The sequence below is a fragment of the Pseudorasbora parva genome, chromosome 8 (assembly GCF_024679245.1).
Source record: "Pseudorasbora parva isolate DD20220531a chromosome 8, ASM2467924v1, whole genome shotgun sequence".
NCBI lineage: Eukaryota > Metazoa > Chordata > Actinopteri > Cypriniformes > Gobionidae > Pseudorasbora > Pseudorasbora parva.
Genome location: NC_090179.1, coordinates 28,423,229 through 28,436,484, shown reverse-complemented (window position 1 = coordinate 28,436,484; position 13,256 = coordinate 28,423,229). Strand labels below are relative to the sequence as shown.

The 13,256-nt window shown below is 36.9% G+C and overlaps 1 protein-coding gene across 2 annotated transcripts in view; it reads right to left on the bottom strand.

Annotated features, from left to right (window-relative positions):
- Nucleotides 1-2,224: 2,224 nt before the first annotated feature.
- The window catches only part of mettl16 (methyltransferase 16, N6-methyladenosine), a 48,699-nt gene continuing 37,667 nt past the window's right edge, over nt 2,225-13,256 (bottom strand). For both annotated transcript variants that reach the window (XM_067450627.1, XM_067450628.1), the window contains exons 8-10: nt 11,265-11,354; nt 3,280-3,453; nt 2,225-2,957 (exon numbers count right to left, since the gene is read on the bottom strand). In XM_067450627.1, the coding sequence (XP_067306728.1) occupies nt 2,463-2,957; nt 3,280-3,453; nt 11,265-11,354 (759 nt within the window). In that variant the 3' untranslated portion in view covers nt 2,225-2,462. The remainder of the gene's footprint in view (nt 2,958-3,279; nt 3,454-11,264; nt 11,355-13,256) is intronic.

Sequence of the window (13,256 nt, the reverse complement as noted above, 5' to 3'; positions counted from 1 at the left end):
GTGTACTCGATGCCCCTTGTCTGTGGGCAAAAAGGCCTACACAGAACGCTTAAAATGTAAACGTCAAATCCAGGTTTTACGCAATACACCTACACATACCACGGCTCAACTTGATTAATAAAACATGAGATTGGAGCAGCCAATAGGAAAGTAGACACACAAGGCATGGTATCTGCTCACATGGGTGTCATTCTGTGCGTATTCTTGCACGCCAACTAAAACCGAAAATGCAACCTGCAGACAGACCCAAAGGTGCCGTTTGTGATTTAGTCACTGACAACGAGTATCGACAACCCGCAGTCACATGATTAGCCTGTGATCAAAACACAATTTCTATGACAAAGAACAAAGATCCACAACAGTTTTAAACACAATATAAGGATTTACGGTCCGCGTATGTTGGACAAACCAGTACACATAAACAACATGGACACACTGCTTTACAGCAATGTAAAATATTTTAATATAGTTAAAAACAAAATGTTTTTTGGTCTCACACACTACTTAATATTTATAATAATTAATAAAATTGACAATTTTCTATGACCAGGGATAAACTAATTGTATGCCAATAAATAATCTCCACTTCGTGCTGTCCTTTTTCACAGGAGATCCTATCAAAGTACCACAGAATCTTTTCCCTTGCTGCCATGAGACATGCACTGACTGACTAAAGGGCGAGTCATGTGACTGTATCCATGGTGACCGGTGAGACAGTGCACTGCAGGACAGTAGTAGAGTCTTGAGGAGAGAGAACAGAACATTATGCATGTTGCAATGCATTGATTATACATCACAAAATGGGAAATTATCTATAAATACACTCGTAATACTGAACTCCAACGAATGAGCATCTAGACAATTTCCAGCAATAGGAAGCTAATACATTTCTAAGCCCTTATTCGTCACTGAATCCAAACTCTCTCCTAAACATTTTCTGTAATTGCCCTCATTACTTTTTAAAATATTTAGTATAGCATATGTATATTAATCAATGTGTAACATTGCAAAAACAGTTGAAAACCTTCTGGGGGACAAAAAAACAGCCTCCACTTAAGCACTGCTTAGTTCTTGACTGCTACGCACGACAAGTTATTCATTTCCTTTTAATGACTTGAAACGGTCATAGCAATTGGTATGCAAACATACTCATAAACCTAATCTACCTTTATACTTTCATATGACTCTCACATGAATGCCAAACAGTGAATACATTCCTGTTTCAACTTAAGAAGCTGCCCCTGGAGCTTGTTTACCCTGGGAAGCCTTCACGTGACTCCGTTCACGTTATCTGCTCGTGGTCCTGTCGCTGACTGCTGCTGCTTCCTGTTATGTAGCCCTGCTCCTCTCGGGACGCTTGTACTGACTCAAACTTCCCGTGATACAACCAAAAAGGCATTCCAGGGACAGGAAATGCTGAGGAACAGCACGACCTATTATTGGATCACTGGGTTTGATCAAAGGAATCAATGGGGACAATCGTTGTCCTGCATTTGGGTTAGTCAAACCCAGATTCAAAAGATATGAATTAACAAAAAAATATCGAATTTATAATATATAGATGTTTTTTAATGATAAAAAAGTGCCAAGGCATTCAAGAAAGTAAACACATTTTAGTTTTTAATTAATTTTTGTATTTTATATTTGTTTTAAATTATTAAACTTCTGAGCAATGCTAATGTTTTTTTTTTAATGTAAAGGATGTTTTTTTTCAGTAGAAAGTTCTGCAAAATAATAAAATGTAAATTGGCGATCCAGTTACATTTCTTTAAAGTCAGTATAAAATGTTAACTATTTTATTTAATGCATGTTTTAGATCCCAGTGTGAAAATGTTCAATTTTTTAAAAAAAAAATTCCGGTAAAAACAACAGACTTAAGGCATCTTAAATTTTAATTAACAACCGATGGACAGAACCATGTCCCTTCCATAAATTATGCTTATTAATTACACTATGCAAGTCAGTGGGGCCCATCAACTGGTTGCCCATATTCTTCAAAAATATAATCTTTTGTGTTCAGCAGAAGAAAAATTCATACAGGTTTGGAACAAACTGAGGTTGAGTAAATGATGACAGAATTATCAGTTTTGGGTGAAGTCTCCCTTTAGGATCTCTGATTAAAAAAGGAAATGGTACTTCTGATTAATTTAACTAAAATAAAAAATAACATGAATAAAATAAATGATTCCTGTAACTAAAGCCACAAAGACACTAACAACAAAAATATTTTAAAAACATTTATTACAAACTTGATAAAACTCAGGTCAAACAGGTCTGTTCACATTGATTAGTAGCTAATAAACAATCTGGTAGTGGAGTCAATCATTTGGAGTCCATTTGTTTTTTTAATTTAGTTTCATTTGCTGCTTTACCAGTTGTATGGTTCACACCATTATAGTCTGTGTTATGTGTTGAATCTGTGTCGGAAGAGGGGAAGAACCGTTAACAAACCACATGTGGTTTTAGGTGGGTTTGGCTACCTGTCGGAAGAGAGAGTTCTTCAAACAAGTGCAGAGCTGGTTCATCAGATCTTTATTTTCCCCCTCCACCCAATGCATCTCCACCACCACATCATTCTCTTCTTCCTTCATGTTCACCAGGCACTTAAAGAGAAAGTGCTGTACTGTCTCTGGGTTTTGAGGACCGCTAACAGCCACATCATTTGACTCGGTAGGGGATTCCAATGGGACGTCGACACCTTTCTCGGGGTTGTGCTGCTCATCTCTCTCCTTTCCGTTGCTGCACTCTGCTGTGGTTTCCTCTGGTGCTGGAGCGTCTGCGCCGGGGACAGCCGGAGTGGAGGTATTCGTGGCAGAGGCCGGTTTTGCTCTAGGGAGCTCGCGTAGATGTCGTCCCTGATCTCGTCTCTTCTGCCGTGCGTGAATCCAGGTGTTCTCCACTGCTGTCAGGAAGAGGCTAAGCTCCGCCTCTCCACAAGGAACTCGCTTATGAAGTATCTGAAGATGGGAAGTTCATTGTCAAACAATTATGTCAACCATTGTCTATATGGTAAACCTACAGCAAGTTTATTTGGAAAAATTGTCTGCTAAATAACTCATAAAAAATAATAATAACACTAATAATTATTTTATGATAGTTACAAAATAATAATAATAAACACCAATTATAATAGCATTATTTTATGTTATTTAATAATAAGTATTACTATCATTATTATAACAGCATTTCTTGTGTTTAACTTGCTACTTATCCCTGATAAATAAATGGAAACACAGCGATGTTTGAAATTGAATCAATTTTCCATTTCTTTCTATTTACCTTCAGGTCTGTGAGGATCTTCTCCAGCCAGGCAGACACGTTCTCTGTGGGGCTGGTATCAGTGCAGCCGATGCTGGGCGCCTGTGCCTGTAGCTCCGCCACGGTGGGCTTCAGTACAGTGAAGGTGAGCGGCTTCCGGGCCTTGTCCAGCTTACGCTTTTTACAGGGGGGTGACTGAGAGAGATTTAGAAAATAAATTAGGTTTTGTTATTTAATCTAAATAATAGTGTTTAAACCTCATGTAAGAGGTCAGCAGCCTACCACACAATTTTACTTCAAAAATAGCTAGTTGCCAATAGAGGGCAGCAAAACACAAAGTTCACCTTGGCCTCCAGTTCAAAGAACAATGCTGTAGCTATCTGGAGTCCTTGCGGCACTCATGTTTGTCTGCTGTCAGATGAATAGCACACAGTTTCACAAGAACCAAGAACCCATCAATCCCACAATGACAGCCCATCTTCTGATTTACAAACCACTCTAGTCTGTGCTTTTATATCATACTTATATAAGTGTTAATACTAATTAAAATGAAAACTATAAAAAAAAAAATCCAGTGCTTCCGCTCCTTCAGTCATGCGTATATGGGATAACGTAGCGCTGTTTTATCATGTTAGATATATTTTAGTGTGCTAAAAGTTATGTTATTATGCTACATACAGCTACAATGAAATACTTGTTGTAGACTGCAGTGAGCTAGATCGATATTAGGCATGGTAAAAACATGGTACTTGCGGTAAATCGTGGTGTTTCCATGGTGTAATGTTTAGCACTCTAGACTTTGAATCCAGTGATCTGAGTTCAAATCTAGCTTTCCTGTAGCTCAACCAGTAGAGCGTGGCGCTAGCAACAGCAAGGTTATGGCAAGAACTGACAAAAATGTAAAACCTTAAAATGCAATGTAAGTCGTTTTGGATAAAAGCGTCTGCCAAATGCATAAATGTAAATGTAAATCAAGCAAACGAGATTCAAACATTAAGACTGTGTTGAGCTATTTAACAATGATTAGTTTTCTGTCAATTAATGTCTCCAAACAGTTGCTCACTGGTTTAATAAAAAAAAAAAGAAAAAAAAGAAAATCGAGGGTAACACGGGTATGATGACATTGAAAGACGGTCTGTGTCCTTGTTAAAATCGCTTATTTATCTGCATTTAAACAAGTACCCAAATCAACAAAATATATAACATTGTTCTAGTGGTTTTTGGATATTTCATTACAAAAATCGTACATATTGTGCATTGACATTGAAGCATTAAAATGATAAAAATTAGAACTGAAAACTAAAATGTATAATTATAAAAATGACAAAAAGTACATAAAAATGACTAAAACCAAAATTAAAATGAAAACTTAAAATAGAAAAATAGAAGCTAATTCAAAATATTAAAAAAATGCTGTAATAGTATATAAAAACTAAAATAACACTATTATATAACAGACAGACTAGTATAAAACATTAATTTCTTAGTAATTAAAGTTAGAATTATTACAAAAAATGATAAGTGCAGATTTAACTGTAAAAATTACATTAAATTAACATTACATTAAATGTAGTTACACTGCAGTCTCCATATTTATTATCATGCAAAATAATATATGACTGAATGCAGCAAATAAGTGTCAACAACAAAGCCACTCATAGATTCATTTAGGCATTTTAAGTGTTGCCATAGAAACAAATAATTTGTGTCTGAACAGCCCAGAGTTATCTTGTACTTGGAGTAATTCATGATGTATTGTAATGTCTGAATGGTTGCACTGAGACATACCACTACACACAGGCGCAAACACTACATACACAGCAGTGCATTAAACGAGGCGACAGTCATATCTGACTTTTCCAGCCATTATCATAGCTGATTTAGGAGCAGGAGAAACAAAAGCATCGCTTTAGTCAAATGTCTCTCTCCTCCTCTAACAGAGCATCTGTTGTTAGAGCAGAAAAACGGACAACATGACTCATCACAAGCCAATGGACTCACCCCCTCAGTGCCGAAAAACACACCACACCCATCATCTACTACTGCAGTCTTCCATCAGTGTTTACAACTCACCAGATAAACGCCGCTCATATTTAGTCCACCTGTGGGCATCTTTTTTTTTTTTAGACATATCCATTATGTCGTGGTCTTTTTGACTGTTAATCCTAAAAGACAAATCACACAGGTAATCTGGCATCCATCACAGGATGGATCTTACTCCACTTAAAACCCTATTGCTTCCGTCCTGTCTGGGTAAACAATACATTTTGTACTCACTAGACCATACATCTTAACTATCTTCCTCATATATGATAACTACATTAAGCAGATTCGATTTAGGGATAGTCATCTAGTTATGGTGTCTGAATAACTCCTTATGGTTCTGACGTTTGTCAAATGTGTCATGTCTCAGCAGACAGTGATTAAATGATGGTTTCACATCGGGTCATTGTCAGGGGGCACAACCAGGAGGATGTCCCTTGAAAACAAACATTTTAAGGTAGAAAAATGTGAGCCATTAAATGGTTAGTTCACCCAAAAATAATTTGATCAATAATCACTCACCCTCACATTGTTCCAAACCCGTAATACTTTCGTTCATCTTCAAAACACAAATGATGAAATCTGAGTGATTTCTGTCCCTCCATTGAAAGCTACGCAATTGAAACTTTGACGTTTCAAAAAATTCATAGAGATCATAAAAAGAATCCATATGAATTGTGTGGTTTAGTCCAAATCTTTCTGAAGAGACACAATCGCTTTATATGATGACCAGATTGAATTTACGCTTTTATTCACATAAACATTCATCAACGCACATCAGATCTGGTAAATGGAAGATCAAGCATGTTCGCTTGACGTGTAAAAACCAATGCGGTTCATTCTCTCGTGTTCTACAGCAAATTTGAACTTCCGTGAGAGCCAATGAGGTGTGTTCTCGCACTTCAAGCAGGTTCAGTTGAGCTTCTGTTTATGTTTGTTGATGAATGTTTACGTCAGGGGTCCCCAATCTCGGCCCTGGAGGGCCGCTGTCCTGCAGTTTAGCTCCAACCCCAATCAAACACACCTGAACCAGTTAATCAATGTCTTTATCGGCCCTAGTAAGACATCGATTAACTGGTTCAGGTGTGTTTGATTGGGGTTGGAGCTAAACTCTGCAGGACAGCGGCCCTCCAGGACCGAGATTGGGGACCCCTGGTTCACGTGAATAAAAGCTTAAATTTAATCTGCTCATCATATAAAGCGATTATGTCTCTTCAGAAAATGTGGACTAAACTGCTTGATTCATATGGATAAGTTTTAAAATCTCTTTGAAGCGTCAAAGTGGTAGGTACATTAATGAAGAGATAGAAAGTCTCAGATTTCATAGAAAATTTTCTTCATTTATGTTTCGAAAATGAGTGAAAATCTTACTGTGCGTTCACACCAAGGTTATTTTCGTAAACGAAAACTGAAACTAAGACTAAAACTATTGGTCAAAAAACATTTTCGTAAACTGAAATAAAATTTAAAAATCTGAATAAATAAAAAACTAAAACTAAACGAAACTAACTACTCTTACTAAAAAACTAACTGAAATAAAATAATAATTAGCAAAAATAAATATTCGTTTTCGTTGTTAATAAGCTCTCTTTAATGTGGTGGAAAATCTGACTGTGGCGGTTGAGGGAGTGTCTATTGCGCTACTGCGCGTCAAGTGAGCTGAGGAGATTAACCGCTGTCCTGTGACGGACGCGCGCAGACAGGCAACACATCGCCAGTCCTAAACGGGAGTTCACAAAGAATCAATGCGTCCGTGGCAGTGAAAGGGGAAATAACACAAGGTAATGAGATGCACGTTGAACTTCTTTTAAGCTCACTGTTTTAGAATGCCGTTTCTTACGTGACGAGAGACGCAGGCGCAAAAGTCAGCAACTATATTAGCAAATAACGTTACTAGCCTACTGTGCGTTTGAGATTTCATGTTTGCATAATATTGACAGGCTCAAAGGTGTTATCATAATCATTTACTACTAATAATATTATTATCTGTGTGGAGACATATCCCCACAAAGTAGGGAATGCCAGGACACACACACAGGTTTGTTTCACTATATAAGTGAGGACATTGCATGGACTTCCATTGATTTTATATCAGGTTAATGATATTTTATATCCCCTAACTCAATTCCTATCCCTAAACCTATACCAAGAACGTGCAAAACAATAGATTTAAATAAAAACATATTTTGGCTGATTTATAAGCCTTTTTAACTAGTGAGGACCAGTCAAATGTCCTTACTAGTCAGTTATCATAATATTTTACTAGATAAGTGAGGACATTGGTCCCCTTTACAATTATAGCACAACAAACACACACACACACACACACACACACACACACACACACACACACACACACACACACACACACGTCTGGTGCGCTATCTTTGTGGGGACTTGCCATATAGACGTAATGGTTTTTATACCATACAAACCATATATTCTATCCCCCTACACTGCCCCTGCCCCTAAACCTACCCATCACAGGAAACTTTCTACATTTTTACATTTTCAAAAGAACTCATTATGTATGATTTATAAGCTTTTGTACCCATGGGGACCTCAATTTAGGTCCCCAAGGTGACACGAGTCCCCATGAGTGTGTGCATTCAGTTTGAAGTCCTCACCAGGCTAGAAAAACATGTACACACACACACACACACACACACACACACACACACACACACACACACACACACACACACACACACACACACACACACACACAGAGCAAAACAGTGTGTAGACACTGCTAGCCTACATTGTACTACTGAAGAAATTAAAATAAGCTTTTAATTGTTTAACAATATTTCATCTGTTATGAGTGAGTTTGTCTGGAATTTATAATTTTTACTTTTATATTTTACGTTGCATCTATTTTGTTCTTTAAGATAGATCCTGTATAGGTCATAGTTTGACTCAAGCTTTTTTGCTCAAAGGTGAAGACCCAACTTTACTGCATGTTTTGTAAGACCGTCCTGGGTTTAAACAATAATGCTCGTTTATCAAGTTATTTCACTTAAGGATGTTTAGTAAGATTTACATTTTACATTTACATTTAATCATTTAGCAGACGCTTTTATCCAAAGCGACTTACAAAAAAGGGGAGAGTAATAGAAGCAACGGAACAGACAAGGCCAAAAACCTGTAAGAGCTGTAAGAAATCTCAATTAATTAGCACAATACACAAATTTTTATTTTTATTTTTTTTATTTATTTTTTTAAAGACAGACATCTACAACAAAAACTCACGTCCGCAAAGTGCCGAACACTGGATTTTGATAGCTATGATAACATAAGATTAAACTCTAATCTGTTAATTAAACTTTGCTGAAATTAAAAACCTTGATTTGGTCTCTACACTTCATTATGGTAACTCTGCTAAACTATAATTACTAAAACTAAAACTGAAACTAAATAAATAAAAACTAAATAGAAATGTATTTGCAAAATAAAAACTAAACTAAAACTAGCAAAACCATTTGTAAAACTAACTAAAACTAAACTGAAATTTGTAGCAAAATTGAAAACGATACTGAAATAAAAACTAATTTAAAAAAGCAAAACTATAATAACCTTGGTTCACACCACCACCACCAAGAGCATCAAAATTCGCTCTGGCCACCCTGCCAACGACGCTGTAGAAAGATTCGTAGACAAGTGGGCGTTCTGACGTAGATCAAATGCTGTTTTTTTAAAACTGTATTTAAAGGAAAAGCAAAACAGACAAGCATGTTGATTGGCAGTCTGACCACAAGTACGGTATATAAATTAATCTCATGAAATCATTTAAATGTGAAAATAAGAATCAATTGCATTCCCGCTGAAAAACAAGCATTCTAGCGCCTATAAAATAGTGTTGCGTGCCTTCTTAACAAATTACACATTACTATGAATGATCACGTCATAAATGATAGGGAAGTCGTTGAAATTATTCGCCGGCTCCCATTGTGACTTCCGGCCACCTTGACGCTCTCGCCGCCGGGGCTGTGAACGGGTTTGGAACAACATGAGATTGAGTGATGGCTTTTGTTTTCATTTTTGGTGATCTATCCCTTTCACACAGTAAGAAAATGTAAAGAAAATTGTACAAACTTTTACAGGGATGTTATTTCCATAGTTTTTGATGATGTAAGACCCATGTGAATTGCATAAATCTGGAGGAAATGTTTTTTGTTGCACTTTCGTAGCGTGTTCTACCAAAATAAAAGCTTTTTAGCTATTTAAAGTTCAATTATTATTAAACATTTATTTTACAGTACAAAAGTATTATTGCAGAAGTAATATTTATTTGTTAATTTGTAAACTAAATTTTCTTTATTGATTTTTCAAAAATGTAATATAATTGAAATGTTCTAAAGGATTATAATTATTGTATATCATTATATGTATAGTCATTGAATGTCTTTGTCTTTAGTTGATCACATGCCTGATTTGATAAGATTTAATATTAAGGCGGTTCCCTTAGCAGTCCAGCATCCTTCTCCAACACACGAGGGCGCCATTTTCTGTCTTTAAGTTGTCAAACTCGGATAAGGATGACAAATCATCATTCCACAGACAAAGTAAAATCTATTTAAACAAAAGCAGACCTAAATCCACAAACATATTTAAATGTATTGTGGCTGTGGTAATTCTGTAATGATTAAATACTGTGATAAATCTAAATATATTCAGACTTCCACCATCTTCAACGTTTTTGCCTCAGATGTACTGAGCAGGATGTTTTATAGATTGTCAAAAAAGTGCAATCTCTACCCATTTGTGATGAACACATAATGGATGAAAACAGATGAACACACACACATCGATCCACACACTCCCTCTTAATTAATTTCTATCAGTCTTAATCAGAGCAATGCACTGCTTTTATCCCCTCTTCACTGTGAATTATAACCCCCTCCGTTCTGTCCATTATTTATCCAGCGACACATTTGCTCTAAGTAGGTTGAGTAGATCCTGCATAAATAGCTTCAGCTCTCAACACAGAGCCTCTTGATGCGTATAGAGGGGCATTGCTCGTAAATGTGCACAAAAAAAAATTCATGAGCCTTGGGATGTTCACTCCGGTGAGACGAATAAAAGGTCATTATTCAATTATTGAACACAAGCAGATGAGTGCCGCAGTGATCAGCGGTTATCCACGGATGCTGACAACTGGGCTCATTCTGCCCACTTTACACTTCCCCCAGTACTGCCTCCCGACCTTTGACCCCTCAGCTTTCGCTCCCCCCCACTGTAAATCCACTGCCTCATATCCCAGGCATGCTTTCAGCACCACAGGGTCCTTTTCAAACCCTACCTTTTTTGTCTGAGTCTTCACTGTACCCCCTACCTCTTGTGCAATACATTTAACTGTCAAAGAGATTGATCTAGCTTCTGTGCGCTCTGCTAATGGGGCTCAGCTGGCTTCAGAGAGGAAGAATGGACACAGGAAGCAGAAAACAGCAGGAATGGGAGACAGGAAATAAAGCGCTGAAAGATGCCGGTGCCATCCAGATCTAGACATGTCCGCACAGCCCTAGAAATCTGCTGTATGAGGGCGGAGCAGCTCGCAGACAGATATGTAGGCCAATCTTTCTGCTCAAGTGCTTGTGAGGAAAAGGGCATCTGGGACTTGGGGAATTCTCCTGAAAGACCATAACAAATCATCCCACCGCCCCCTTCTCCATCCCCTCAACCCTTTTTTCCCTTTTATAGCTCTTTTCCCCCTCTAAAGTGCGTGACTGTATAGCACAGTCACCCTGTCTGGGTAACTGTTGCTAAGAAGGAGGCGCGCCGTGCCTCAGGAAGCAGGTCAAGTGTATCTGATGGAATGGGCTAAAGATGCATTATTTAAAAGAGTGCAGAGCACAGTGAATATTCAGCAGGTGTTGCTTTCTCGCACACAAACAATCTAGGGTGCATGGGTTATGTGAGGACTAGCTGATTCTAAACTAATGCAGGAAGTGCTCAAAGCTTACAGGCACAGGTACGTCATCATAGAAACTCCAAGCCAGGGCCCAGCGCATGGTCCGACCTTGACAGAACTCAGTGTGTGTTACTTTGGAAACCTGTGAAAGAACAAAAGATGATGAGGATCTCATCAATGGGAATTTAAATACAAAATAGACAGTGCATTTTACATAAACTCTCAAGAAAAGTAAAAAAAAAAAAAAGGAATCTTTAGGGCTACGCTGTGACATTTTCATAACAATAAGCACATACGCATGTTCTCATTACTGTAATGTGAAATAATCTTAATCTCATTCAGTACAACCAATACTACCATGATAAATATCTATACAATTGTAGACGACAATTGAAATAAAATTAGGGGTGCCCAATATATCAGTTATTAGCCAATATTACAGATTTATTGGTATCGGTCAATATCGCATATTTAATTGTTCATAATAATTTCCTGTTCTCTTACATTTAGATTACATTAATTGCCATCATCTAAAATGCCTTCAAAGATAATGATTAGAAAGACAATAATTTAAATGTAATTCAAATAAATAAAAAAAACCTTTCAAATGTAAAAATAAATAAATTTTAATACAGAATATTATAATTCTATTTTCATTATTTTTAATTTACTTTATTATTTTTAATTTCATTTAGGGAATCAGCCAATGCACGCACGCACGCACACACTGCAGTAATTGGCCATTTATCGGTTACATAGGTTACATCGGTTACGTAGGTTGCTGATGTTTGGAGGAAGTCAATTAAATATGCTTTATTGTCAAGCATGCAAAATGTCACAGTGCAGAAAAAAGAAGATAGGACTGATGGAAAAATGACTTGGTGAAAGACTATATGGAAGCATGTATGTGCCGTTTAAGTCGACCGACACCAGACCATCCCAGAAGTCTTAAACGCAGCATTATAGACATAGACCTGCCATTCACACAGTGGGGAGTGTTTTTAACACAGATATGTGGGTGTTAGGGGTGAACTACAGGGTGAAATCAAGTCCAACTGCTCTTCAGTAAAAAAAAAAAAAAAAAAAAAAAAAAAAAACACCATCTGAGTCTAACCTTTGCAGGCAGTGGGCATTTATACAACAGATAATAGCAGAGAAAAAGGAGAAGGGAAAGTGAGAGGGTGAACAAAAATGAGAGAAAGAACCTCATTAGCATATTAATTACAGCCACAGCGGCGATAGGAGGAAGTGGCCCCGTCTGCTGGACGTTGGCCAGGAGCACAATGACTCTAATGAGGGGTGACAGGACTCTGACACCTTCAGATGAATCAAACGACACATCAGGACTGAATCGAGCAGACTGACTGACACCAGACTAATAACCTGTGAGCAGGACGAAAGCCTTTCATTCACAGACATCACAGCGTTCTGACTGTACAGACACAGGCGGAGGTAATCGAGAGGGGCTGGAGGGGTGAAGCGAGAGCTAATGATGCTTAATAAACTAATGAAATCTACTCCATTAGTGCTCCCTGTCGTGGTGCGTTTATATGCCACGCTAGTGAAAGTCATTAAGATCAATTAACCTGAAGTCTTGGGCAAACGCCCACTCATTTATCTATAAAAATCCTAGAGGAAAATTAAAATAAAATTGGTATGCACAACATAAAAGTGTCGTATGAGTTATCAGCTTCGACTTATTTAATTTATCGATATAGAATAGTCAATTGTGCAGCCTCTTTTAACCATATTTTTACATTTAGTCATCTACCGCTCACTTTAAGATAATCAATAATTTATATTTAAAAATATTATTTATTAATACATTAAAATTATTTATTTTTAGCAAATATAAAAAATATCATAATGTATGTATAATATATACCAGAATTACATTTGCTGGTGACATAGATTTTTTTATTTATTTTTTATTTATTTTAAAACAATATATACATTTTTAAAACTTACCATTTAACAATTATCAGATATAACATTTTAAATTTTAATATCGGTCAACTCATAAATTATCAACAGGTGGCATTTA